Source organism: Gallus gallus, chromosome 1 (assembly GCF_016699485.2).
Source record: "Gallus gallus isolate bGalGal1 chromosome 1, bGalGal1.mat.broiler.GRCg7b, whole genome shotgun sequence".
Lineage (NCBI taxonomy): Eukaryota > Metazoa > Chordata > Aves > Galliformes > Phasianidae > Gallus > Gallus gallus.
Window position 1 is genome coordinate 33676624 of NC_052532.1, and position 26142 is coordinate 33702765.

The 26142-nt window shown below is 41.1% G+C and overlaps 1 protein-coding gene across 5 annotated transcripts in view; it reads left to right on the forward strand.

Annotated features, from left to right (window-relative positions):
- SRGAP1 (SLIT-ROBO Rho GTPase activating protein 1) overlaps positions 1-26142 on the forward strand; it is a 140277-nt gene that overhangs the window by 108734 nt on the left and 5401 nt on the right. For 4 of the 5 annotated variants that reach the window (XM_046938079.1, XM_015281504.4, NM_001080101.2 and 1 more), the window contains 8 exons: positions 2245-2305; positions 2463-2540; positions 4004-4138; positions 13033-13138; positions 16604-16828; positions 17522-17601; positions 25180-25360; positions 25939-26073. In XM_046938079.1, the coding sequence (XP_046794035.1) occupies positions 2245-2305; positions 2463-2540; positions 4004-4138; positions 13033-13138; positions 16604-16828; positions 17522-17601; positions 25180-25360; positions 25939-26073 (1001 nt within the window). Of the gene's footprint in view, positions 1-2244; positions 2306-2462; positions 2541-4003; positions 4139-13032; positions 13139-16603; positions 16829-17521; positions 17602-25179; positions 25361-25938; positions 26074-26142 lie in introns of those variants that run through there. The other variant, XM_015281511.4, reaches the window with a different exon arrangement.

A 26142-nucleotide genomic window follows, 5' to 3' on the forward strand; every position in this document is an offset into this window, starting at 1 on the left:
TACATGCAGTGTGGGTGACAGAGCTTACTTTGCAAGTGGAGAAAGTTCTATGGTTAGTCTTTCAGAAGGAAGAAGAAAGTAGGTAGCCTCCTGACACATTTGGCAGTGTGGGAGTTAGCCCGATTGTTTTTTGTTACTTTTTGTATCGTAAGATACGATAATTAGCCTCAAACATACATTCACTGACTGCACACATCAGATCAAACTGGCAGCAGCAGTGGGGTCACACTGTTCTTGACATTTCACCAACCCAGACTGCTACTTCATATCTTTCCCGTCCTTGGATCCAAAACCCGAAGCTCTTGGTTTGATACTTAAAGGAATTCCTTCACTACAAAGTTATGTGTGGTTCTGTACCAGAGTCTCCACAAACGAGTATGAAAGTAATTTTTTGTTTGTAATTTCTTACTGCAAACATGATCTTTTCAGAGGCTTTACATTCATTGCATGAACCAGTGTACTAACAGGAGATACGGGTGCATGTTGTGCATGTTTTCTAATACTCTGCTTTTTGGAGGACTAGAGTGCTCCGCGTTTGTGAAGATTACAGTATTTCTGGTTTAGCAATTGACTTGTCCCATGTCCTTTTTATTCAACTCTTCCTGAGTCATGAGACCACTCAAAAAGAAAGTGCTCATCCAGACATTATTGGTTCTTGGCTCGCCAGTTTTGTTAGGTTTTGATTTAAAGGACAAACAAGCCACAACTTAAATCATGAAATGACTGTTACACTCTTCGTTGAGGCCCACTAAAACAATGTGTAGGACACAGAAAACCAGGAGTTAGGTTGTGTGTGTTATTTTTCAGTCATTTTTTTCTAGCACTTGACTTTTTGTCTACTTGAGTTCAATTCATAAACTTCCCTTTAGTGTAACGTAGGATGAAAATGTGAAGGACTAGTTTGTAAGAGGAGATGTGGATTCTGAGTTACAGGTTTTGAATTCATGGCTTTGTAATACAGGGTGCTTTTATGCTAAACTTACAAATGAATGAGTCAATTCCCGGAGTGCTTGCGTATTTGAAATTCATTTGGAAAGAAAAATTATAGCTTTTAAGACAAGAATTTTGAAGGTTCTTATTATTTATGAAATAGTATTTTTTCCAGCATAAGCACTAACTTTTCTAAATAATTCTTAATCATATGATTCATAACTCTAATAGGTATCTGGTGACTTGTAGTCATTAATGTGCATTGGGTACATCCATGTTTTAAGGTGCCGAAACACACAACTGAAGGACTGTGACAGTTCTTCTGGAGAACAAGCAGTGTAAAGGAAAAAGACAGTTCATTGAAAGTTGGTATAGAGTCATCTTCTTCTCCCGCTACCACCACAAGCATTTCTTCTCCTTTTTTTAAATCATCTCTGTTCAGCTGAAAATGTGTGTATAAACTGGCTGTTCTGTGATGGCTGAGACCAATAGCTCTGATCCATGAGCTCTGCCAGCTGAAGGTGGTGAGATGTAGGCCGTGACCTCCCTTTCCCATGCCCTCATTGTGCTGAAGAGGCAGCTGGACACTGTGCTTGGCTGAAAGTGGCTTCAGTTCACCACCCTGTGTATTACCACGTAGTTTGTGCAGCCTGAAATAGCATGCAGAACCATCGTCCACTGTATTTTGGGGTACACAGATCAGGAGGCAGTCAGGAGGGAGGCAGCCGCTACCCCATGCAGTGTCACTGGTGACTCTTCTCCAAGAACTTTTCCAATAGTCCAGCAGGTCCAGAAAAGGCTTTTTCAACTGTTCACAGTCATAACTTCTAGCCAAAGAAAAAGCACCTCCAGGAATTTGGCCATGTGTAATTAGACCTACGTAAGACTTCCTCCATCAGATAAAACAAAGGTAGATTAAATGAGTGCAGAATCTTCATCATGAAGTATTCTTGTTAATAATAAACTTCTAAAAAGGCAAATTCACTGCTTCAACTCATTTTGCTTCAAAAATCTAAACCAGATACGTGAGCTTAGATGTCACTGTACTGTTAGCCAGATACAATGGCAGAGGCAGAGAATGAAATCTATGATTTTCCCAATTCAGTGATTTTCATTAAGAACCATAATACTTTCTCTTCACCTACTCCTTTCCATCCCTCCCTGAATGATATTTTTTGTATGTATTTTTTTGGCAGCACTGTGTGTCCATCTGGATTGAGAAAAAAAGAAATCTCTTTCTCGTATTTAGTGCAGAGAAGGGAATTTTCCTTTTTCAAATCTGCAGTGTATTCTTTCTGCTCTTATTTTTACCAGGATTCAGGACAAGTCATTCCTCTCATCGTGGAAAGCTGTATCAGATTTATCAACTTATACGGTAAGCACTGAAATATGTTATGTACTTGACTTATTGAACCTTTGAATGTATCTTTCCCATAAAGCATTTACCAGTACAGATTTGTTTTAAAAATAGAAATGAAAACTGTTTAAAAAGTAGATTCATTTCTCACCACTGTCTCCTGTCTTTGCTGCAGGTCTTCAGCATCAGGGAATTTTTAGAGTGTCTGGTTCCCAGGTGGAGGTGAATGATATTAAAAATTCATTTGAGAGAGGTAATTGCGTTTTCGTTTATTCAAGCACTCTAATGCCTGACACATAAAGATCTTTTAAATTCTAATTACTTTCTTGACCATTTAAGCAGTTTTTATGCACTTTGTGTACTGCACCTAAAACTTTGTACCATCGTGTGCTTAAAGGTGAAGTATAATGGTGCATGAATGTGATTTCCCCCAGTTATGTCCCAGGAGCTTGAGGTTGGGTTTGTTGCACTAAAATGCAAGGAATAGTTAGTCTTTATTTTAAAGGTTCTTCAAAAGGAAATATTATGTTTTTAATTAGATTCAAGAGACTACTTAAAGCAATTTGAGAATGATGCTACTTGATCTTCTGGAATATGAGTGCTTAATTTTCTAGCCCCTGTGCCAAAGTGACATCACAGTCAAGGCACATACAGGTCAATGCAAATACAGGCTGTGAATGAGTCATTCCATTTTCAGTTTTTGTTCCTGAAGGAATCTTCAGCCTCAGAGGAAGAATTATGGGAAATACAACAGGAAGTAAAAATAGATTTTTGCATATGGATGGCTTGCAACAGCAAGCTTAGGATTCATAGGAGATCAAGTCCAACAATCCCCTAATTGTGTTCACACTGGTTACAATTTTATTTCTTTTTAGTCTTATATTTTCTTTTCTTGGGTTTTGGAAGCTACTTTTTTTTTTTTTTCATTTTCCAGAAGAACCTTTTACAGATCATGTGCTAATAAGAAAGCCCTTGGGGCAATCAATCTTGTGACTAGAAGCATGAAAAAATACAAGCGATATTTTTCTCCCTGGTGTTAGTTGCATATCTTGTTACACTTGATCTGGTCCTTGAAAAGATACACAAATAAGCTGTATTTATGTGTGAAGTGGAGGCATATTCTCCTATTTGCCAACTCCTGCATATGCCTTATTTTTCACTGCTTCTCCTAGGTGGTGTTATTCTGGAAGGGATATACGTTGTATGGTGTTTCAAAATAAGGACTGAGTCTTTAGAATTTAACATAGTTCAATCATGGGCCTTTAAGAGTTTCAGTTTCCATGCAGTGCTTTTACCAAACAGTTGCATAAATTCCTGAACATTGTAATTTTTCAGAATTAAGACAAATTTGCAATTTGAAGAGTTATCTAATTCCATTTCTTTATGTAAGCTCTGAGAAACCTTATTCAATTAAGCACATATAGCGTTTTTATTTTACTATTTGTAAATAATAACATGTCCATAAATGCCTGGTAGGAAGTTCAGGGCCTAAGAGATTGCTGGGTTATGTAATGTAAAGGAAGTTTTATTTAAGCTGACGTTTTCAGTTTAATCATAGCCTGGGATTTCTAAGCCAGTGTTTATTATCTTGCATGCTTGCATTGCCACCTCCCACGTAGTAAGAACAACAAGAAAAAATGTCATTCATTCATTAAAATGCTTCATGAAAGATTGCTCCTGCTCGTGTGTTTTAATTCACTTTATTTACTTCTTAAGGTGAAAATCCTTTGGCAGATGACCAAAGTAACCATGACATTAACTCAGTTGCTGGAGTACTGAAGCTCTATTTCCGAGGGCTGGAAAATCCTGTCTTTCCTAAGGAAAGATTTAATGATCTTATTTCTTGTATCAGTAAGTAGAAATCTATTTATTTCTCAGTAGAATTTTACTTTCTCATATACAATAGCAGAATGAAAAAAGACCTAACTTCACAGTTTTTTTCTCAAGCAATTTGTTTGCCGTCTGCAGTCTGGGTCAGCTATTAGTCATACTTGCAGCTGTGGTTGTTCCATTTTTCCAGGGGGATTAATGTACAGTACAACTCTTTGTTTAATAGGGCAGGAAGAAAATCTTCTGGTGTACAGGAGATAGTTAAATGTATAAGCATTATTATTATTTTTTTCTGTGCGCTGAGGCAGATGGAAGGGGATAAAGTCATGACTGTGCAAACAGAATATGTTACTTTTCACAAAGGTTTTCATGCCCTGCAGCTTGGGGTCGGTGCTGGTGAATAAGTAACAAACTGCTCAGCATTGTGTGGTTCTGCTCAGCTTAAAGCCCCAGATCCGACTGTCTGGAAAGCCGTGCAGTGCAAGAACAGGGGGAAGCAGCTGAATGTTGTCTGCAGAAGAACCCAGTCTGCCTTCCAACTCACAAGAGCTGTCAGGCTGTAATGGGATGCCCAAGAAGAGGAGCGTGTTAGTCTGTGTACTGCTGGTGTTTGTAGCTGGATGCTGAAAGCTCGTAGTAAGTTAGGAATTAGTCAGTGGATGGCTGAGTTGCTTTGGCATGCACAAAGCCTTTTCCAGTTCACAGATCCCTGCAGATATTCAGGAGGTGTGAGGGCCCAGACAACCATCAGTAGGCTTACTGTTCCCTGTGAGTCCATTAGAATTAGTCAGAGCAGTCCCCACTCTGTGGAAGAACTTCCTTCTCTGAACCCTTTCTTTGTAAACTGCTTCAGCCAAATGGAGCCAATGGACAGTTTCCCAGGTAATGAGGGCTAGTCCTTTGGGGATATTAATTAGGACAGGCTCTCTGAACTGTGTTATTTTGGCAAAGGAGACAGTCAGCAGTCAGGACAGCACTGATGTGTGCACGGTGTCCTGGACTGGCCAGCAGATGGGCTGTTCTGCTCTGTGCCAGAGGGAACCCTACGTGTGCAGTTTCCTTCCCATGTAGGGAGGATTGCAGTAATTCAGCCTGGAGGTTATGGAATATGTGGATTGCTGGGATCAGGTCTGTGTGCAGTGTTTTGGTTTTTGTCAAACAGACCTGCACAATTTTCAGCAGTTTAACAGTCTGATTCCCACTAAGGAGGATGCTGAGGGAGCCACCATCTCTTAAGAAAGCATAATCTTTGTCCTGCCTGAGCTTAGCTGTATCTGGCTGCAGCGCTACAGCCCAGAAAACGTCCGTAAGTCATAGAAACTGAAATTTAAAGTGGGATCGTTTTGACTGAGTGATTTTCTGCATGGCAGGGATGATGGAACTTCACCTAATTCTGTGCAGGTTTCCGTAACTCCTGGATGAATTAAAGCATGTCTGCTGGGAAAACGTATCTGTTTAATAGCTTCAGTTGACAGAAAATCTACCACATTTGTGGATAAGCTGTTCAGATGGTTAATCACTTTCATCGTTAAACATTTGCACAAGGTCTCCTTTTCAAAATTTCTGCTTTCAGATTCTGTCCATTGCATCTCCTTACGACTTCATTATTTTTACTAAGCATTAAGAAAAACAGGGATGGCAGTTCTCATATGTGAAGATACCATAAGCATTATTATATGGAGTAAAGTAAGTGGAATTGCACTCCATGGTGTTGAAGAGCTTTTAATAGAAACTTAAAATTCCAAGTATTATTCAGCTTGCAAAGATTACAGAAGCGAAGTACTTAGAAGATGGAAAAACATCTGCCAGAATGAATTGTTTAAATTAATTCTAAGAGGAGGAACCTGGATGGTTTCAGAGTAATTCCATTCACCATTCACCACTGACGCTTCTGAAGGCAGGACAGGATATGTGGAAGGAGATGGGAAGCTCAGCAGGCTGAGCATGTGCGCGTGGCATCTTTGCAGTTGGGGGTGATTCCCTGACCTCTTACACAGTTGCTGAGAGTGATCAAGGTCAGTTATCCTAAAGCGATCTTCTGTTACCAAGAATTTTGAGAAAAGTAACAATGAATACAATCTTTAGCGTTAGGCCTTGGTTTCCTTGGAGGAGGTCAAATTATTGCGTGTTTAAGGAATTGGATTGTTTTCAACCAAGAATTAACAACCTTTTTATTTAACTATGAGTAATCATCCATCAGAGCTTAGTTTTGATTAGTTTTGAACGAAGTCACTGCTTTTCCCATTAGTGGGGTCATTACTGTGGAAGAGATGTTGCCATCCGATCCCGGCTTAGACCAGCCCGTTCTCTGAGGCTGTCCTAAATCTGGATTATCAGCTACACGGCATCTTTATCAAAACAAGGTGTAATGATGTCGTGGTTTAACCCAGCCAGTCCCTGAGCAGTGGCTGATCCCAGCCAACTCCCTACAGCTCTTAAAGTTTTTTTTTTTTCCACACAAGGTCGTGTGGTACGGAACATCCCTTTGGCCAGTTTGGGTCAGCTGTCCTGCTTCTGTCCCCTCCCAGCTCCTTGTGCCCGTTCAGCCCCCCTCGCTGGCAGAGTAGTACAAGGAGTTGAAATGTCCTTGGCTCTGTACAGCTCTGTTCAGCAACAACTAAAACGTTGCTGTGTTATCAACATTGTTTTTCACCCAAAGCCAAAATATAATATCATACTTGATACTATGAAGGAAAAAAAAACCAAAAAACTGTCCCAGCTGTAACCAGGACAGTGACTGAATAGTTCTGCTGCGTTTGACTTGTACTATTGCTCTTGCAGGAGATAGAAATTTTCTTTATGATAACGTTTGCTAAGCGTTCTTGGCAGCTTTTGAAGGAAGACAGATATCTACAAAAGCAAGATTTTGTTGTTGTTTGATTTGGTTTCCTCAGGGTTATCTTTAGGGGCACTCTGAAATAACACGTCATTGCCTCCCTTCAGCGAAGGGAGAAGACTTACGTTTGGAATTTGGCTGAAAGAAAGGGATTTTGTTTTTGAACGTTGTGGGGTGGTTTTATTTGTGTTGTCACAGTGGGAGTCTTGAATGTGATGAGAAAAAACAAACAGCTCTTGTGCCTTGTATCCACAGCCAGCCCAGGGTCACACACTGGAATAGCGAGCTGTGTGTCTGCATCTTCTGACTATCTGAGAGAAGCCCAGGGTGGAAAGTCTTTACGGCTGTGTACCTCATCTGTGTGCCTCGTTAAGTGGTGCACTACTGCCAGGGAATAAGATGCTTTTTATTTGGAAAAAGAAAAGAAGCATTTCAGGATACACTAACCTGTCACCATTTAGCTTAAATGGAACCTGTGTGGCACATCATATTAGAAACTGTCTGTCTCTAAGACCTTCTCTATTACTGTCTTTCAGCGTTGATACTTCATATATCTTGCAATAAGGAAGACATTCTAGGCAAGATTTTTCTCCCACTTCAGACTTGGAACCTGTCATACTTGCATTAGCTTCTTTTTCTGTGCTGATGTGGCCCTAGTATACCCAACAGTTCCTTCACATACTAAGTGTCTTGTCCTTCATGTTGCTGGGAGCAGGGCCAGACTCTGTTTCTTCCGTGAGAGCAGAAGCTTCTGTAACTTCTTTAGATCACAATTGAGTATGTAAAGTCCAGAAAGCTTTCACATGTTTATTTAAGAAGTAGGTGCACTTAGTACTTACTGCATTTGCTTTCTGATGAACAGTGAGAAAAAGATTAAACATTAACTTGTTTTCAAATAATTTTTCGAAGCAAATGCCAATGTGCTTTTGTTAATTAGTGGCAGAATTTGTTATAAGGGTTGGGAGGGAGAAAAACAAATCAATGAAGTTAATGTTCATGTGAAATTTTAAAAGGGCAGAATGTCACGCATTCTATATGGAAATGTGATGTTGGCAGTGAAAAAATCCTTGAATCTGAGGTACTTACTTATGGATGTCAAGCATAATTGAGGTTACAGCTGCAAAATGAACCTTCCCTCAGTACAGCCACTGAGGAATTCCTTTGCATCTATGCATACATTTTCAAATGAAATAGAGCATTGTGATTTAATGCTTCCCCTTTTGGAAATACATTGAAAGCATAGCAAAATGACTGGCTTTTAGGGCAATTCGTATTAATTAGAGTCCTGAGAATGGTGTTTTTCTGTTCGGATTTATGGACTCTTTAAGTAAGATTGCATCCAAACTCTAACTTCTCCAAAGGAAGAAAGAAAGGTAGGATAGAACATAATGATTCCTTTTCATTATGGGCCATAACTCTGCATTCTTAGCAAAAGTAGTGGCTACTATTACTCAGAGCAGCACTCAAAAATCCAGCAGGTAAAATGCAGTGGTGGGGAAAGGAGAAGAGCCGTGCTGTACTTCTCTTCTGCCTCTTTCTGAAAATAGATTGGGCCAAACAAGCAAAGTATTTGTAAGAGGGGTTATGCATAGGCAGAGGATATTGAAGCTGTGTGGAAGGCTGGCCATAATTCACTACTTAAGGGCTGCAGTTCCTCTGCTGGAGTAAGTTTCTATATGTGTGAATTATAGTTGACATCTACATACATAGGTGTGCAGTGTGGCAGCAGGCTCAACTCAGCTGCCCAGACAGTGTAGCTTCTGCTCAGGTCATTGTAGTTCTTGATTTCATCTCCCGTGTCCTAAATTTGATATACCACGATGCCAGGATGGATGAAAACTTCTTCCTTCTAATGTGTATCATTTTGATCCTCTGCAGCCAGCATGGTGCATTTAGCTCCAGACGTGATCGTTACGTATGCATATTATTTACTGCTTTTCCAGAGTATCACTTAAAGGGTAAAAAACTATGCTATGAATTGTCAGCTCTTCCTGAAAAATGTTCAACCAAATTACAGCTGTTTTCTTCACCAAGTAACAGTGGATACCATTGTGTTTGTTTTCCCGTAATGCCTTCTGAAGGAGATTGGAAAGAGCTGGAAATGGCATTGCTGAGTTAATTTATACATACCTTTGAATTGGATTGGACTCATCTGCTCAAGTGGAAAGGTGCACAAATTGTGAAGTTCAGCACTAATGCATATTCATGTGGATTACTTGTCAGCTGCAAATTGACCATAAAAACTACATCTGCAAGTGTAACTCAGTCCCATTTGATGTTCAGTGGATGTGTAAAATAAGCTTTAGCATTCATTCTGTTAATAGTAGGTGCCACTCTTAAGTACTAGGAGACCCCCACTCAGAGCTACTGCAGTGGGTTTTGTCCTTCAAACCAGTAGCCCTAAAGGTGAGAGATGTCTTACATTACCACTGTTGGCTTTATTCTTCTCCCTTTGTTGTGTCCTTGCCTGTGAAATATGCTTAGCTTGCACAGCAGTGGCAATTAGGTTAGCACAATTCATTCATTGCTAACACTAGTCTTTGCCTCCCGTATGTTCTAATCAGTATCTTCCCTTTGCAAAATGTTTGCATTTCTTTTGTTACTACTGAGATTGCCCAGGAAGTATATCAACAGAGGCTGATAGAAGAGCACAAACCAGAATCCGTAGTTTTGGTTTCTGAGCTCTGAAACCAAGGGTAGAAGTTCTCTCCATTGAACGTTCCACCGCTAGGGAAGGAGAGGTCATACGTAGGACCATGACCAGGAAATGGGTGGTGCTTTTGTAGCATCTTTAACTAAACTGGGATGATAAAGGCATGTGGCCAAACGGCCCGGAGGATTTGGGAAACACCAGCAATTGCTTTCTTGCAAAAGCCTTTTGTTTTCCATCACCGAAGTACTGAATTTATATGTTTGAATACTTATTGCCTTTTACATGTTCCACTACTTCAGGATTATTGTTCAATTAAACTTCTATTTGCCTTACATTTTCTTAATGTTACTTAGGATGAATGTATCCCTGTCTTCATTTTTAAGCTGTTATTGTTTTGTTTGCTTGGGGGGCTTCTGTAAGCAATTGTGTTTCCTCTTCTCTTACACTTCTTACTCTCTTCTGAGGCAGATTATTCACTTCTGGCCTGTTTCACTTTAATGTCTGCCTTTGCAAAGAATTCATTGTGAGTCGCCAGATGGTTAAAATGCGTTATTTCTTAAAAAAGAGAAAAGTGTGTATTCATTGACTCTGCAGTAAGCAAAGGTGACACCACCTCTCCAAGACAGGCAACAGTGTTTTATCTTTCTTGGAGGTCAGAAATCACACCTTTTATGTAAGTCTTGGATTGCTAGGATTTGTGCCTATCTCATGCTGTTGAGAAGTGCTCCTTTGCCTGTGGCTGACAAAGAGGCAGCTGGCTGATAATCTGTTTCATCTCTGCAGTGACGTTGGTATGCTGGATTTGTTCTCCTGGCTGTGGTTTGATCCTCATGGCTCAGACAGGTCTAGGAGGCAGGTGTGTCAGTCAAGAGCTCCAGAAGTTCTGTCCTGCTCTGAGGCACAGGAACTAGTAAATGAGTAACCATCTGTATTTTCTGTTTTTACCTAATGGTAATCTTGATCTGAAGTTGATATTCATGTGTTGTTTGCACAGATTTCTCTTTCCTGCCATAGTCAGAGAAATCTTGTTAGTTCTCAGGATGTTTGGCCTTGCCAGAAGCTTATTCCATTCTCTGTTTTTGGAAATTAGAGTCTTACCATATCATCAGGGTAACGAATCAGTTTTCACGTTCTCTGATTCCATTTTCCATTAATGCAGCTAATTGCACGGTATTTGAACAAGTTGTGTAGTATCAGTATTTTGGTTTTCTTATCTTAAAAATGGGCAGTAGGTCACTGAGTGCTGAGCTAAGGGTAATTACAGTTCTTTAAAATCAGAGTAATGAAGAAGGCCTCCATCAGGAGCACCATGAGAGAGAAAAAACAGTGGCATACACACTTCGGTATTGGGAAAATGGTGTTAATATGCTCTGGTATTGACACTGCCAGTGGTTCCTTGCTGCTGCCAGCTTGTGGCCTGGATGACCGTTTGGTCCTGAGGCTCTTTTGCAGTGCGGCCAGTGGCGATAAGGCAATGCTTCCTCTTTCTTCCCGGATGCAGAAGGAGCTCTCTATATTCAGTCGTTCTTTCTGATGTATCCAAACACTCATGCACTTTGGACACAGGGGCAACTCTGTAATTTGGTTCCTCACTCAAAACAGCACGCAAATACATGATGTTACTGGATATCTCATTTATACCAAATCAGCGCTGAGAAGGACAAACAAACCTTTTGAAATCACATGGAAAGCACGCAAACTTACCACTTGGCAGTGGTTTGGATTTTCAATAAAGAGGCTTTCATGGAAGCTGGGGCTGGGTTAGCAGGAAGGAATTAGAAATACTCACATTTCAGCCTTGTGTGGATAGTTTTTCACAGCTTCATTGTAAAGGAGACCTCCTGGTACCAGTAATGCCCCTACTAGGGCAACTGAGGTAGCTCAGCACATGACCACACATCCCAATTCTCTGTGCCTTGTCTGTGCTGACTGTAGACCAGTTCCTGGCTCGTACATCCTGTAAACTACGTCTGGAAAGAGCTCAGAAGAGTTGCAATTGACACAGACCAGGAGGTTTCTATGCAGTACCTGCATGCCAGCATTCAAGACCGTGCCCCATCTTGGTTTTAGTTTCCTAGATTTAACAAAGCTATTGCACACACGCTGGCAGCACACTGCTGGAAAGAGCCACTGGGCCCACGTGGGAGTCAGGCCAGTGCATTTCTCAGTTCAGTGCTGATTTGAATTCAGTGATAACTGAACCTGGTTCAGGGCAGGTCTCCAGAACTGAATGGAAGAGGCTCAAAGCCTTACCAAGTAAGGCCTTTGATGCAGAAAACAGATCCTGGCTATGTTACAGCTTCCCTGTAGCTTCCCATATCCAGTACACAGAGTGGAAAGGCTCAGGAGAAGCTGTGCCACAGTATTGTGCAGACATGCTGCTGAGGCAGGAGTATTCCAGGAACTAACTGAAGCACTTCAGGACCTTCCTCCCCTCTCATTCCGTAGAAAACCTGCCTGCACACAGACACACAGGACCACCAAAACCTGTGACTCTGTACAAGGACTCACAGATAGGTTTGGCGGGGAGGTCAGGTGAGCTAGAGACTACAAGGCACCACTAGCAGTAACAGCAGCAGCATTTGTTGGAAGGAGTAGGAACTGAAGTTACAGTCAGGTTCCTTCCACCAAGCTTAGACAAGTGGAGAAAGGCCTTGGACTAAATTAAGCAGTGTACATGATATGCAATGGAAGTCTCACTGCTGATTCTCTTCTTACGCTTAGATTTTGGTACCAAAATACTGATTATTAAACACCAGTTGTTCTTCTAAGAAACGTAAGTCACCACACGTTTTGCTTCTGCAAATAAATCCTTATTGGTAGAACTGGCCATATCAAAGAGCACAAATAAACACTTGGAACTCTGCTTACAGTTAACATTTCTATGCAAGTAATTATTTTAAATTTCTACTGTTGTTGGTGGTGAACTGCTATAAAATGAACCGGGAAAGTACATGGGATGTTTGACTTAAGACCTTTGTTCTACTTCGGCATTAATAGATTTATAGCTGTTCATTAAGAAAACTGATGAGACAAGCTCACTGATTGGAATGTTATAGCTGATGCCTATACTTAAATAGAGAGAATGAGTCTGTTTTTGAAACCAGTGGCAAACATGTCTCCTTGAGTCCCTCGTATTATTTATGTTCTGTTATTTTGGTTTCATGAATTGCCTGGCTCAGCAAATGACCCAAGGTTTGACTTTGGCAGATTTATCACTTTCTATATTTAAAGATGCTATTTATAAACCGTGTGATTTTAATGAGAGAAAGGAAGACTTTCAGGTCTTACTTTTCTAATAGCATAATATAAGAAGATATTGTCCACAGGCATGTGGCAGCAAAGAGTCAAATTAAGTAGACTGACTGAATCCTATTTTAGACCATAATGTGAAATGCGATTTGAAGTACTTTCTTCTGTTTACAGGAATAGACAATCTCTATGAGAGGGCTCTTCACATCCGCAAACTCCTCCTCACTTTGCCCAGGTCGGTCCTTATAGTGATGAGATACCTCTTTGCCTTCCTCAATCAGTAAGTACTTCATACTTCTTGGGGATACCGTGTCTTTATCTGCTTTCCTCTACTGGTATCAGTATTCTTTACTCATATTCAATGTACAGTTAACATTTAAGTTGCATTTAACGCGAAGGGTGATCTTTTAATTGACAACAAAAATAGGAGGAAAGCACCAGTTTCTGCTTAAATTAAAATTGTATTTGTCCTACAGTGAGCAAGGTTGTAATAAGACAGATTAAAGTAATGTCCAAAATGGGGAGTGCAGTCTACAGCAGTAATGCAAGAAAAATAACAAACTTTGGTTACATTTAAAATAATTTACACAATTTAAAAGTAGATTTTTTTTCATCATCTCAATCTGAGTTTGATCTCCTGATGGAAAAAGTAAACAGTATATTCAAACAACGCAGGCATTGCAAGCTACCTATTTGATGCTAGGCACTGCCAGAATGAGATGTGCATTGCCTCTTCTGTTTTTTGTTAATGGGGCGACCGGTACATAGAACATGGATCATCTGTGTATGCTTTGATATAAACTGTTTGGATCCTAACAAAACACAAGCAGCTGCTGGAACGAAGGTTGTGTGAGAAAGGGAGAAAGGTCTTTATTATATTAGAAAAGCTACTTCATTCTCAAAGGACAAATAAAGACATTGGGCAATTGCTCTCCCTCCAGTCCTTCATAGCCCTCTCTAGTTTTGCTGAGTCCGGTATTTTCACTGCAAACTTTTCTTGCTGTGCACTTTGCCCTGATTCTTTCTCTTCCTTCTGCTGTCGTATTGTCTGTTTCCTGTTATATCTGTTTTCGTATTGCCTTTTTCCTCTTTTTATTCTAAATTTGCCCTCTGCTGATTCATTCTGTCTTTGCTACCTTCCCCGTTTAATCCTTTCTGTTTGTTCCTATAGAAACAGGCTCTTTTCAGCCAGGTTGTGTGTGTGCTTGTATTAACAGCTGTTCCTGTTTCCTTTCTTCTAGTAATTCATGAACCACTTTCAGGTAATATTTAAAAGAGAGGCAGAGATCCAAAGTTTTGTGAAAGCAGCAATTCATTGAAGGCATGAATTCATCACTCAATAGTGACACGGCATAAATATCTCAGATGCTTATGTTGCAGCTTCTCCTCTGAATAGACATATAGACTGACCAGAGTTATACAAGGTTGTACTTGATACATGGTCATGTTAGCTAAATCTGTGATCCCTACACAGGAATGCAATTCAGAAAGAAGGCTAAATCTCTTACTGCCTTCAGAATGCTCTTGTTGCAGCTACAGAAAAAACATTCCCATAGTTTGACTTTCTGCAAGTCCACTTCTGCTTTTTGTATATGTTCATATGGCCAAGAAGTCATCAGATCTCACAGCTAGAGGTCACCTGGTCTGACCTCCTGCTCAAAGCTTCTAAAGGTAGATCAAGTTACCCAAGGTCATATCCAGTCAGGTATTTCAGAGGACAGGAAATCCACAGCCTCCCCAGGTAATCTGACCCAATGTTTGGTCAGCCACACAATGAACAATACTCTTCCTGCTCTCAGCTGGAGTGTCTCTTGCCATGCCTTGTACCTGTTGCCTCTCATCCCTTTGGCGTGTACTTCCAAAAAGAGTCTGACTCTCTCACACTTGTGATTTTGAAGGTACAAGAATTCAGCTGTGTTTCCCTTTAGTCTTCTCTTCTTAAGGTTAAACAAACCCAGTTCTCTCCACGTCGCTTTGTACCCTTTATGCTCAAGCTCTCTAACCATCTCATTGGACTCGCACCAGTTCATCAGTCTCTCAAAACTAGACTTAGTTCCTCATGCCCAGTATGGCATCATGAGTGCTGAGTGGAGTAGAATAATGAATTCCTTCATCTGCTGATTTTGCGTTTCCTAATACAGCTATGTATGCAACTAGCCTTCATCACCAGAGAACACACTGCTGAATCACAACCAGCTTCTTGTCCATCAAGGCCCTAGTGTTTTCCACGCAGCAGTTAGCTCCAGACTATAACAGTACATTCCAAGACAGGGGCAGGATCTTGCATTCATCCTTGCTTTAACTTGATAAAGTCCATGTTAATGCATCCCTCCATTTTGTCAAGGTCCTTCTAAATAGCAACCCTACCCTTCAGTGTATCTCCTGCTCCCCACAGTGTGGCATCATCTGCAGGTTGGCTGAGTGTGCACTCCATCCCACTGCCTGGGTCGTTCATGAAGACGTTGAACAGTATCAGCTCCAGTAATGAATCCAGAAGAGTGTGGAGTGATACCAGTCACCAGCAGAACTTGCCATATTTCACAACCATGATTGCTGTGTTTTTTGTGCAGTCATCTTGTACACTTACAAAGGCTGAATCATCTCACAGTATCAGTAGAACAATATCTTCATTCAGTGCACAAGATATGAAAACATTATGACATAAACAGGGAGACCACGATTAATTTTACAAAGTAGTTATGAAGGCAGACATTTTAAGGTTTGTCTCATCAGTTTGTATTGTTTGTACATGGCAAACACTCATAAAATTCCAGGCTGGATGTGGCTCTGGGCAGCCTGGTGTGGTGGTTGGAGACCCTGCACATAGCAGGGGGGTTGAAACTCAATGATCATTGTGGTCCTTTTCAACCCGGGCCATTCTATGATATAAAATTCCCTTTCTAAAGGGAATATACTCCTGTATATAAATACAACCAGACGTACCAGTGCATATGCTGCTTCAGAGTACAGAACAACACTAAGGCAAAGGATGTCTCGGCACAATTCTTTTTAACTGATCCTGCACAGAACCACTCAAAAGCTAGAATGTCCACTAGAAATTTTGGTGCTTTTGAATAAGGGAATAAAGAGCAACTTGTCATTCAAAATAAAAACTGAAGACTAGTCATGTTTAGTTTTCTATAGGAAAGAAGAGCTGGCAAAAGTTGATTAATAAGAGTCATCTAAGCCTTTTCTTTAGTTGCTTCTGAAATAAAACTTCTGTGGGAGTTTCTGAGCACAACGCAAGTGTTGTGTAGTAAAAACAAAAACTAGAAGTCAGAAGGGTCTTTGCAAGATCACGGAATTCAGTTACCTCCATAAGACAGTTCGGTCTGCTTAAGTTACTTAGCAGGTTGATGGGAGACATGCATCAAGGTCAGATGAGAAATTATATGCCTGTAATACCCACTTAGGATGCAGTCCACTTGGGCTTCCAGGGATAAACACTGATGAGATGGATGCAGCAGCAGTCAATGCATTTTACATTAGCCCATTAGGTCAGTGTATACTATATATAACACTTTAAGAACACGTGCATAAATGTACATGTATGTGCTACATACTCACTCTGTAATGTATGTAAACTATTGAAGAAATTCCCTTTTTGTTTCGTTGTGTTATGTAGAATTGTGTCAGAGAACAGGAAATCTCTACATGGGGTTGGAAAATTAAGTTTCTCCAGTTTCCCAAATAAGGTTAGTTACAGTAGAAAGGTCATTTTTTCTTGATTTTTCTTTTATTACAGCCTTTCACAGTACAGTGATGAAAACATGATGGATCCATACAATCTGGCCATTTGTTTTGGGCCAACCCTGATGCCTGTTCCAGACATACAAGATCAGGTGTCCTGTCAGGCACACGTGAATGAGATAATCAAAACTATCATCATCCATCATGAGGCTATTTTTCCAGATGCTAAGGAACTTGATGGCCCAGTGTATGAAAAATGCATGGCTGGAGATGACTACTGGTAAGTCAGAACACTATCCTTCTATCTCCTTAATAAAATCATTAGGCTGGTTGTCTGGATAACTCCTGTGATAAAGAATGACTTTCGAAGAAGTATGGAGATAAATGAGGATATAATTTAGGTTCATATAGGAAAGTTTTAGCTGTAAAACACATGAAGCAGAGACAGTTATGATGAGCTTCCCTCCAATGTTTTATGGAAGATGCTAGCCCTGTGCTCAGCCAGTTGATAGCAGAATTCACAGTGTACTGAGCAGAGTCCGCAGTCAGATAGGATAGTAGCTGACTGGCTGAGAACCATTAGTTCAGAAGGGAGGTGAACCAATTCTAACAAATTTTGTTTCATGATGCCTTCCCCCTGCTCCTTTCCTCTCTTAGTCTCGCACACTTTTCATAAGTGAAAGAATTAACAGATTCTTAATAACTGAAGGTGTTGTCTGAATGAGAGGTTTGTAGACTTCTTCTGTAATTGTGTATTCATAGCATGCCATGCAATTTGTGTTGCACATTACTTTATAACATTATAAGAATACTTGCAAGTAATTGCGTGGGAGTGTCATATCATTGATATGTGTGGAAGATGTCAGTTACCCCCAGTGGACTGCAGGGGAGAGAGACTGGAGTTGAATGCTCGCTGAGGCATCCTTTTCATGGTCTAGTTTCTCTCTCTGCTTGACCTTTCGTTTCCTTTCAGTGACAGCCCGTACAGTGAACATGGTACATTAGAGGAAGTGGACCAGGATGCCAGTACAGAGCCCCATACCAGTGAAGACGGTACGCCCATTTTGTTATTGTTTCTTTGATAGGAGTAAATTTCACAGGTTTCTCACACAGGCAACCTTCTTCCTTTCCTAATTGTGTCTCATTTGAAAGAAGAGATTTTCAGTCCTGGTGTGCTATAGCAAAGCCAGCATTTTTAGTTTTTGTTTGTGTTCTTTTTCACTCTGATCTGTGTTTGGCCAGCTGTTTCCTTGTCCTCTTCTGGTTTGCCCAGCAGTCACAGGAAGGGCAGGAGAGAAACTATTTCAGTCAGCAAATACTCTTATACTATTTCTGATATAACGTAACATGTTTTGTGATTCTTTGTCTTTTGTCTGCAAAAGTTGAACTTAGCAGAAGTATGTCTTCAAATATTTTATCTAAGGGTTATTTGTCATTCAAAATACTCTGTTTTGATATAGGTGTAAAAGCTGCTGCCATCTATGAGACTTCTAACTACTGAAAAATATGTATTTACTCCACTCCAAGTAAAACTTCTGAACAAGTTATTCACAAAAATGATCATAGACACTATGAAAGTTTCAGATGTCATTGGTAATCCATGAAAAATTTGGTGCATCTTTGTTATATGAGTTCTTTTTAACTAGATTCCATAAGTAATAAAGATCTGTTAGACTGTGACATACTTCAATTGAACCATCCCTCCCATAAACTTCTGTCTGGTTAACAAGCAATTGTAGCAGACCAAAGGAGGTGTCAAAATCATTAAGTAGCCAGTTAGAAGAGAAGGGTTAAAATACTGCTTCCTGTAGAGAAGAGCTGCAGTGTGAATTCACTGCAGATCTGTCCAGCAGGCAACTCAGAGCAACAAGCACACCTGCACTTATAGCCAGTGCAAACAAAAGGTTCCTCTTGACCATCTTAGAGGATGCATGGAAGGAGGAAGAGGAAAAGAGGGGAGAGGGAGAGGAGGAAGGGAGCTACAGCAGGAAAGGAAATTATTTCTTTTTTTAAAAAGTAATTTGTAAGGGATGTTAGATAGGAGCTGGGAAAACTGCCATAGAGAAGGGAAACAGTAAGAGTTTCCTACAGGAAACTTAACTACATTGGTCCTAATGCACACAAAACATGCAGGCAGTTGTTGAAGTAGCTGTGCCTGTCTGCTTTGTCATGCAGACAAGCTGCGTGTGTCAGATTGCCTGTCTCTTCCCCTTGGCTGGGGTGAGGAGAGGGAGGCAGAGTCTTATCAATGCACCTGTTTGGAGAGGAAGCACACTTGAATGGATAAGCATCACATAGGGGTAGAAAAAGTGAAAGGAGAATAGAAGTCTCTTCTTTTTGTGCCTGGGTTTATACCCATGCCTACACCCACTGTAGGGAATGTTGACAGTTCTATGAGAGAGCCTGTACATGCAATCATCTTGACCACCTCTGTAGAGCTAAAAGCACCTTCCTTATACAGTACAGCCATTAAATGATGTGAACAAACTCATAAATACACCTTATCTTTCCAAGTCAGCGTAGCCATACTTTAGGATATGTCCTTGTACTGGAGGTATCAAGCCAGATCAGAAGCTGAAGAATGCCATCTGCCTCTCATTTAGAGCATAAATGAAGTAAGTAGGGAAATGCAGGCAGTGCACCAGTGCAGTATGTAAGGGCCAACTGTGGGTGCCTGTGGCCAAAATGAGAGAGAGTATTAAGTGGGCAGGGAAGAGAAGCGCAGTTTTTCATCAGCAGATGAAGGTGGTTACCTCAAAACCGTGCTTAGAGGAGTAAGAATGTGCCTATTCAGGCTATGAAAACATGTAGTGTGTCACCTGGGGCTCAGTAATTGTGGGCTCTACCTCACCATTTGTCCTAGAATCAATTTTACATTACTGTTCTGTTGCTACTTGTGTTACAATTGTGGCCTTGATGGAAAGAAACCCTGAAGAAAAGAGCTGTCAACAGAACAGAGAGATTGAGCTGCTGGATATGTGTGGTTTTTTGTTCACCAGATGGGCCAGCAATTAGCTGTCCCATCGCACCTTTTTAATCCATTCAGTACTGAAAGGAAGCAGACTTCTGTGCTTACAGCAAAATGATTGTTAGCACAAAAATATTTCTAATGTGGCAAAATAGTGTTGCAAAGACAAAGATTAGCAAGCCTCTGGGTTGCACACAAAACCCCGTTGGCCTTCAGTTCTCACTGCCTGCAAGCTTTAACTCCTTTGTTTCCATGGATAGGAGCTTGCAGTTATAATAGCTCATTTTTCTAATGTAGGCTACAGGCATTAAATTAAGTGCATTTACCATCTCGCATTTATTCCAACATGCATATTTACATATTCCTTTGGACAAATCTTTTTATTAAACGTTCTTTGTACCAAATGTGAGAATAGGTGAGAACTGTGCAGTTTGCATATCGAATCTCAGGAGGGCCACTGATCGACCCGTGGTGGACCTAAAGAGTCTGGAGTATTTGGGAGGGTTGAGTGTGACTGATTCGTTGCTTATAGACTGGATTTGTCACTGCCACTGGTGTGTGGACAAGGGGAGGGGTGGCGTTGTTGTATTGATCAGACAGGTGGTACTCACCCTGTTGGGAGATGAAAGAAGCAAATTCTGTAAATTTCCATCAGTGCTGAAAGTCTGATTAGGTTTATGCTGAAATGTTCTGTACGTACCCAAGACCAAGGAGCCAACCTTATAGGAATTACAGGGTTATTGAAACATAATCCAGAGGCTATGACCAAAAGCTAAAGGATTTTATTTTTCTGTTATTGTTGCTTTAAGAATTGCTTGCTGTATAAACTTGAACTGCATGTGAAAGTCTGTGCTCTTAGTAGAACAAACCCATCTGTATTTGCTAGTTCAGCAGCACTAGGAGTGTTTAATTGCAATTTACAAAACAACCAGACTTTTTAAAAATTAAAAACATGTAATACATCTACAGAGGTAACATGTGGGGGCTTGGGGGAAAGATGGCTGCAACTCATAACCAAGCATATAAATACTTCATAACTGCTTAGTTTTAAGCATATAAGTAGTCATTTTTCTTCCAAGGCCATTCTTCTGTTTATTTCTGTTGATCACAGGAAAGGGAAAAGCAAAGGAGAAGGTGATGCATTTTACTGTAGCATTTCTGGGTTTTTGTGAATGTGGGTGAAGTATCCCTATTAAGGACAACACATACCTTTCCCTCTCCTCCTAAATCCGGAAATGAAATCTAATTGGTGAAGTTTGGCATATTTGTACTTACGCGTAGACAGTGAAAAATCCATCTGTAATTTTGCAGCAGAGCATTTACCTGAAAGTGCCTCTGCAGTAAAGATTCAAACAGTGAAGGATGTTGTTTGTGTTTTGCTCCAGCAGTCTTTAGAATACTTCTTTTACCTTTAATTTGCTGGATTTTTTGTATTCCTGTTGGGGCGTATGGAATGACATGACTAGATTTGTTTTCAAAGGAAGTAAATGAGAATTTCCTGAGGAAGTCAAACAGATGGGTTATTTCTCCTGGGAAAACATGCATACAATGTCATGCTGTTCATAGATATCTCATAAACGTAGGATAAGAACCGAGATGGTAGTTTGTTGTAGAAAGCAACAGTAGTTCTGCTGGAGACAAAAGTTAAAGGGACGTGGAAGGCTCTAAGTTATTGTTGTGTCCCCAACATGTAATGCTTCTATTACTTTCCGGTGTTTCATTCTGTTCAAACCTGTCCTACCAACAGCATGCAACATTTCTTTGCTTTTGTTGCTCTCCGGTCAGAGCACTGCTGTTCTGAGGACAAGACTTTGCAACTGCAAAGTTGCTTTTCTGTGATGGGCTGCAGAAGAGGTGGAACAGATCAGGAGATAAGAGATAGCTTCTTCCCAGAGGATGTCAGGACACAGTGTATTCCCAAGAGGCAGGGTACCCCCGGGGTAACTGAGGATGTGTACAGCAACAGCAACCCCCCTGAAAAGTGCAGGGAGTCATTGTCCCTCTCAGCCTTAGCTCCTCATGCCCCGAGGTGCAGAGGGCAGCCTGGTGCCACCCTGATGCTTCACCACTGCAGGGAGGCCAATACTACATGTGGAACTGAGATTGCAAAGTTAAAATTAGCACTTATGTGTCCTATGCTGCTTCTGCTCTCCCCTGGAGAGCTTCTGGGTTTGGACAGCTCTGCTTACTGTCCATCTGACCTTCACTTCTGATCACACTACAACATAACGTGCCATCGAATGGTGGCAGTAATCATAACAGAACTCGGGATCATCAGGAAGTGAGAACAAAGCTGACTGTAATAAAGTCCCTAAAGCTTTTCCCACAGTACTTCGGTTTGTCCTAATTTTTCACTTCCTCATCTTTGCCTGAATCACTGGAGATGATTGCTGGTGAGATCATATATGTCACCAAATGCTCCTTGCTGCTGAAGGCAAATGCCCCCAGGTATTGACAGAGCAGTGCAATTACATTTCCCCCCAAGCTGTCAATTTTACTGTTAGACACTGCGGTTCAGTACCACGCAGAGTTTGAAATACAGATCCCAAATTCAGCTTTCATTGCCTTTGCTTTCTTTGAAAAATATTTGTCTGCCAGTCGGTAACCTTGGTATTAAATGGCTTAGCTTCTCAACATGCATTTATTTCTAAGAGTAACTGTCATGTACTTTGGTTTTAAAGATCAGAGTTTGACCTATGTGAATTGCTAACATTAATTGCTGTTTAAAAAATAAAACCTGAGTGCTGTTGGCTGCAGGAAAGTTCCATCCATGTAACAGGAATATTCAAGCAAGGAAAGTACCCCTTTCAAAACAGTAAAACTCGTCTGAATGTATTTTTTTGTTCTATTAATAAAACTGTGAGATTTACTGGCCTTTCCTCCATGAAGAAGCAGGATTTGTTTCTGAAATCTATCAAATGTCTCGAAAGTCACATCTGTTACCAGTTCATGCACCTGTTTCTAGTGAGATGACTCTGCTGAGGCACTGGAACAGGTTGTGCAGAGAGGTGGTGGATGCCCCGTCCCTGGAGACACTCAAGGTCAGGCTGCGGGGGCTCTGAGCAACCTGATAGAGCTGTAGGTGTCCCTGTTCATTGCAGGGAGTTGGTCTAGATGGCCTCCAGGGTTTTTTTTCTGACTCAAAAGATTGTATGAAAATACATCTGTCTGTAGTGAGGTGCAGGCAATGGAGATCCAGAAGACAGATTCCCATCATGTGCTGCACTTACATTAGCATAATTCCACTAAGGGAGATCTACCTAATTCGAGTTCAGTCCATTCATTGTAAATAGAAAGACATTTAGACCTGTACACTCAAGTGTGGGATACTATACGATCTGTTGAAAGTAGCAAAGAAACAGGAAATCCCATAACGAATCAACTTAGGGGTTTATCAGTCAGTCCAGTATCTGTGACCCTTATCAGTTCACGTCAGAGAATGTCAGAGAAAAATATGTCTGGGCAACATGAGATCTTATTATTTGCTGGAAAAATTGTGGGCTTTTTTGTTTTATTTTGTCTTGGTGGGGAGTGTTGGGTCTTTTTTGTTGTTTTGTTTTTCTAGCATTTCGAAGTATTGCCCATTAGTGAGCAAGTGACTCTCTGAAACCTGGGTGCTTCTGCTTCTGAGTTCCTCACCCATTCTTCCATAGCTCCTGGCATGCTTGTAGGCTCAGTCGTGTCCATGCGATCTTGTCCTTTTGAATTCTACCTGAGTTCAATAATATCTTTGTGTAATGAGTTGCACAAGAAACACATATGACTTGTGAAGACTGTGTTTCATAGAATCATAGAATCACAAGAGTGGAAAGGACCTACAAGATCATCTAGTCTAACCATCCTCTCATTACCATTGCTTCCACAAGCCACTAAACTGTATCTTGTAGTTCCTCATCCAGACACCTCTTGAACACTGCCAGGGATGGGGACTCCACCACCTCCCTGGGCAGGCCATTCCAGTGCCTGACCACTCCCTGAGAGAAAAAGTTTTTCCTTATGTCTAATCTAAACCTCTTCTGATAAACTTGCAGCCATTTCCTCAGGTCCTGTTTGTTGCCGGGGAGAAGAGGCCAAACCCCTCCTCATCAAAGCCTCCCTTCAGGAAGCTGTAGAGTGCAATGAGGTCTCCCCTGAGCCTCCGCTTCTCCAGACTGAACAATCCCAGCTCCCTCAGCCACTCCTCATAAGATTTGTGCTCCAGACCCCTCACCAGTTTCGTTGCCCTTCTCTGGACACGCTCCAGGGCCTCGATGTCTTTCTTCTAGTGAGGGGCCCAAAACTGAACACAGTACTTGAGGTGCGGCCTCACCAGTGCTGAGTTTCCTCCTGCAGTTTCCTGCTATCAGTGTTAGGTTATTGCAATTCAGTTTAATATTGCTTTCTTAAAACAAGATGCAAGATAAACAGGCACATTTAGCTTACTCTCTCTTCCCATGGTAGTAATGCCTGTACCTGCTCTGTCACATCTGTACTTCATGTTAGAGAGATACTGTAGGTAGAATATCTAGAAATAAAAACAAGATTGTGTGTTAGAATACATCACTAATATACACACCAGCATTACATTTTTCAAGATTTCCCAGATTGTTTCCATTTATGCCCCCTTTACTCTCTCTTTACTTAAAAACTCTCAGCACCCCTGGGAATGCCTGTCAGCAAGCTATCCAGCAGTGGTGTGTTTTGAAGAATTAACCCTGTTACTGCCAAGTTCTTAGTTGCATTTATGTAATTGATTTCTTCTAGTTTGCACTACTTCTGTGTTGTTATTTCCCCATGCCCCTGTATGCCACCTCAGGAAAGTTTCTGGTGTTACAGCTCTGACCAAGCTGAGCACCCTGCAGTTTGCCACAGCGCGGCCACACAAACAGCAAAGCACCAGACAGCCTTCTGTGGGCTGGGCAAGTCATTAAAACAAATTGCTGCAAACTGTGGCCTCAATAAAGGTACAGTCATTATGTTCGCTTACTGCAGGATGAAGTTAATTTTAAAATGTACAAAATGTTGTCATAAAGGGACAGTGGCTTTTATTACATGCCTGGCCCTCTGGGGAATTACTGCCTCGGTGATTTTAATTTGCACCAGACAGAAAGTTGCTATGCTAGTCGTTAGCCCAGATGTTAATTTCCACCTAAATATCACTCTGATTGTATAAAAAAGATGGTTATTTCAGTGATCCTACTTTGAGTTATTCAAACCAACAGCGTATTAATTTTTAAAATGATATTTTGCAGGATTTTCTTCAGGCATTCTCATTGTCTTTATCACACTGCTTCCTCAGATCTCCAATTATTTAGTTTGTTCATCTTACATTCAGAGGTCCTCATTGCATTGCCTCCATCCCACACCCGGCCATGAAAGCGCCCTTCCTCTGTAGGTTGAGCCCTCCCTGCCAGCAGCTGTTGTGCCATTGGAGTCTGCTGTTACATTTCCTGCAGCTTCCAAAGCAACCCAGGTGTTTCATGCTTTGGGCACAGATTGTATTTCTTTGTAAGGGACGTGTTACACTGACTGCTTGAAGTCCGCCTTAGCTCCGCTGATCTCTGTCAGCTCCGCTCAGTAAGAGTGAGCATGAAGAAAATGCAGTAAGTGGGTTTGATGAAGCCAAAACGCACAGATAGGCCTCTATGGAATCTGATAACCACTCTTTTTCCCTCCCTATCCAGAATGTGAGCCCATAGAAGCTATAGCCAAGTTTGACTACATTGGAAGATCTGCACGAGAACTCTCTTTCAAAAAAGGAGCTTCCCTTCTCCTGTATCATCGAGCATCTGAAGATTGGTGGGAAGGAAGGCACAATGGAATCGATGGCCTTGTCCCTCACCAGTACATAGTGGTGCAAGATATGTAAGCAGCATCTCGTGCAACAGGGCTCTTGGTGGGGTGTAGAAGCATATTAAAGCAATTAACAAGTAATTTCCAAATGAGACAGTGCTTTGAAGGCTCAGATAGGTTAAACATTTGCCTTCTAAGCAGCATCCCTCTGTCTCTATTACCTCAAATTGGTGTCTCTTAATCAAAAGCCACTGCTTGGCTAAGCAACTTTGTAGATGTGTTCACAGTTCATTAAGAGGTAAGTGCTACTGCACCTGTTTTAATCTGCCCATCTCTTTCTAGCAGTTGCTAATAGTTAACTTCAGAATAGCAGGGGGTGGAGAAGAGCAGCCCTGAGCTCTTGTTTTACAGTATTAAGCATGTGCATTGCCAAGGATGACAAAGTTGTTGTTTACGGAAAGGTTACATACAAACAGAAAGAGCTCAGTAATCAGAAGGATTATAAGTGATTTTTGGAGACTCAGAGAGGCTGCAGTGCACTATAACATGCTTGGAATTCCTTAAAGGGGATTAACACCTGGGAGTGCCAAGATGCTCTCTGTCACACCTGATTCTCTGCCCTCTGATCTCACTACGTGTGTTCTGCTCAGGGATGATACTTTCTCTGATACACTGAGCCAAAAAGCAGACAGTGAGGCCAGCAGTGGACCTATAACTGAGGACAAGTCATCATCAAAGGACATGAATTCTCCCACAGATCGTCATTCTGACGTGTATTTAGGAAGGTAAGTTTGAGCATAACAGGTTTTCACTAGTACTGCTCACAGCTCAGGTAATATACCAATTCTTGGCAT